General features: G+C 52.7%; 1 protein-coding gene across 1 annotated transcript; it reads right to left on the minus strand.

Moving 5' to 3' along the window:
* htr1fb (5-hydroxytryptamine (serotonin) receptor 1Fb) lies at nt 1–1,125 on the minus strand. The gene has a single exon (XM_076302467.1). The coding sequence runs from the start codon at nt 1,123–1,125 to the stop codon at nt 1–3; it is 1,125 nt and encodes a 374-aa protein (XP_076158582.1).
* Between the last annotated feature and the right edge of the window lie 2,309 nt (nt 1,126–3,434).

Below are 3,434 nucleotides of genomic sequence, written 5' to 3' on the forward strand. Positions count from 1 at the left end.
TCACCTGTGGTGTGTGCAGCGGATAGCCAGCAGCCTCTTGAAGGCCTTCTTGAAGTCCTGGTTGAAGATGGTGTAGATGAGCGGGTTGATGAGTGAGTTCAGGTAGCCTAGCCAGGTGAGGCCATCCGCCAGTGCCGCAGGCGTGTGGCACGATGGGCAGCTGTTGGCGATCACCTCCTTCAGGAAGAAGGGCAGCCAGCACACCACGAAGGCGCCGAGGATGAGCCCCAGCGTGAGGGCGGCCCTGCGCTCGCGGGTGACCCCTGGGGGTCGGCAGGGGGGACGCAGCGGAGGAGCGCGCCATGGACCGGCCATGCAGGCACGCTCACCCTCATTGGACGGCTCGGAGAAGGAGCGCTCGGTCGGGCTGAGGGTGACGGGACTGAGCGCGCCCGACCCGGACCCCTCCCCCGGCAGAACCACGCTGCTTATGGTCAGACACGGCCGGCGGCTGCCGCGGCGGTTCTGCAGGGTCTGGGCCGCCCGGTAGATCCGATAGTACAGGACCAGGATGAGCAGCAGTGGCACGTAGAAAGCGCCGAACGTGGAGTAGACGGTGAAGGCCACGTGGTCGTGCTCGATGACGCACTGCGTGGGCCCGTCCTCGTCCAGCGTGTCCGCGGTGTCCTGCCTCCTCCACACCAGCGGGGGTAGCGACACCAGCACGCTGAGCAGCCAGACGGCAGCGACGGTGAGCAGGGCGTGGCGCGCCGTGCGCTTCTGCGCGTACGCCACGGCGTCGGTGATGGCGCGGTAGCGGTCGAGCGCGATGGCGGCAAGGTGCAGGATGGAGCAGGTGCAGCAGGTGACGTCCACGCCCAGCCACAGGTGGCACAGCGCCGCGCCCAGATGCCAGCGCCCGTCTGCGGTCAGAGACACGATGCTGACTGGCATCACCAGCACTGACACCAGCAGGTCAGTCAGCGCCAGCGAGCAGATCAGGAAATTGGCAGGACTGCGCAGCTTCCGTGTGGCCAGGATGGACGTGATGACCAGCGCATTGACCCCCGCCGCTGCCACAGCCAACACAGACAGCGCCACAGCCAGTAGCACCTTACTGAGGTCAAAGGTCATCTGGGGGTCAGAGGAGCGGAGCTGCTCTGGGGAGCTGAGGGCTGGATCCATCAGAAGGGGAGGCCTACTCACCTGTCCAAAGAGAGAACGAGGGAGGAATGGAGAGAGAGAAAGAGAGATAGAGGATGAGGGAGAGTGAAAGAGGCAGAAGGAGAAGAAAGAGTTCAAGTTTGAGTTTTGAGTGTGTATGAGTGTGTGTGTGTGTGGTGTATGAGTGTGTGTGTGTGTGTGGTGTGTGAGTGGGTGTGTGTGGATGGTGTGTGAGTGTTTGTGGGTGGGTGTGTGTGAGTGTGGATAGTGTGTGAGTGTGTATGGTGTGTGTGTGTGTGTGGTGTGAGAGTGTGTGTGTGTGTGTGGTGTGTGAGTGTGTGTGGGTGTGTGTGTGTGGATGATGTGTGAGTGTGTGGGGTGGATGTACTCTGTATGTATGTTCTCATTGTGCCAGTGTATTGTTATTTTTGCAACACAATCAAAACAGTCATGTTAATAAAACAACCAACAAAGAAAGAGAAAGGGAGAGAGAGAAAGACAGGGAAAGAGAGAGGGGTGGGAGAGAAAGAAGACAGGGAAAGAGGGGGAGAAGAGAGAGAGAGCCAGAGAGGAAAATGACAACAGCTGAGTCATGTCAAGTCAAGTCAACTTTATTTACAGTATGTAGCACATTTCATGTGACAAGCACAGACCCAATGTGACAAGCACAGACCCAAGTCAGTGTGTTTGTCTCTTGTAGGCCATAGAGTCGGGAGTTTGTTTGTCTCTTGCAGGCCATAGAGTCAGGAGTGTGTTTGTCTCTTGCAGGCCATAGAGTCAGGAGTAAGTCCATGCACTGGTGGTCTATGCTGCCCTAATGCACACAACACTCAACACTTTCATCTGATACAGAACACAGTTTGTGTGTGTGTGTGTGTTACAGCTGTATGTGTTTCCTGTGATGTATGTTTGTTCCAGTGCTGTTTGTCCCTGTTCTCTCCCCTCCTCTCTTCCTCTGCTCAAGTGCTCTGCTTGTAATGACCTTGGCAGCACCTGGCTTGGTGATTGATTGGGAGTTAAAGGCTCCAGGATCCAGTTCCTGAGAGTAGGCTTTTGGTGTGGGGACTGCTGACTGTCTTGCTGCCTCTCAGCCTGGGATTTTGTCTTGTCTTTTGATTTGGACTTTATGTCATGTCTATGTAGTGTTTTGTTATGGTTTATCTTGATGTAATAAATCCCACTGGTTGGGTACATTTTAAAAGGTGCTATTGTTACTTATTAGGATTAGGGGTCAGTGGTGGGTTTTTGTTCACCCCTAAAGGGCCACGTAAAGGTGGGGTGTAACAGTGTGTATGTGTGTGTGTGTGTGTGTGTGTGTGTGTGTCAGCAGGGAAACATGTGTCAATCCTGAGGGAGAAGAGTGCATTTGAGTCACTGGTGGTTCTCTCTGTATCACATCATCAGCGGTCACACACACACACACACACTTACACACACCCACACACTAACAGCACCAGATGCCAAAACACATTGCATAACAGCCAGCGGCAACAGGTGCAACTGCCAAATATCTCTCCTTATGCATCTTTATTTATTTTGAATTGTGGACACAAATACAGACAAATGGTCAGATGGTCAGCACACACACGCACTCACATCCCTATGCTGTATAGAGCATTCACACACATCACATCCAAAGTTCTGTTACACACTGGCTTTAATACACATACACACACACAAACATAAACACACACACACACACACACACACACACACACACACACACTATCCCTAAGCTGTATAGAGCATTCACACACATTCTGTTACACACTGACTTTGAGTGTGTGTGTGTGTGTATGTGCACAGTCACATCCTGAGTTCTGGTGTACCTGTCATGCAGAATATTTTGGAACGCACTAATGCACTTGGCAGTGAATTTATGACTAATCTCCCTCCTGCGAAATGAAACTAAAACCCAGTCAGTCAGCAGTCAGCCAGTTACCTCCACGTCACAGACCACGCACTTCTCACTACACCAAGATGTCTGCCGTCGCAAGTAACACAGGATTAGGGTTTATTAATCTGTGTTATCTTGGCTGGTGAGGTTGTGTAACACACCTACGCATGATGACTCAGATAGCAGGGGATGGGGGGACACAAAGATGAGATAGAGTGAGAGATGGAGGGAGAGATGGGGAGAGAGATGGGGGGATAGAGAGAGAGAGGGCTAGGTTTGGATTTAGTTGAACTCCACTGTCGCAGCAAAGAGGACAACTAAAATAACTTTTCTGGAGTGTGTGAATGTGTAAGAGACCTCAGACATTAAGTGTGTGTGTGTGTGTGCGTGTGTGCGTACATCTGCTGTGAGAGAGCTCAGCCAGAAAGTGTGT

Source organism: Alosa pseudoharengus, unplaced genomic scaffold, assembly GCF_046254945.1.
Source record: "Alosa pseudoharengus isolate Yale_2024_CS ecotype anadromous, Long Island Sound unplaced genomic scaffold, YU_APseudo_1.1 YU_APseudo_1.1_scf_24, whole genome shotgun sequence".
NCBI classification, from domain to species: domain Eukaryota; kingdom Metazoa; phylum Chordata; class Actinopteri; order Clupeiformes; family Clupeidae; genus Alosa; species Alosa pseudoharengus.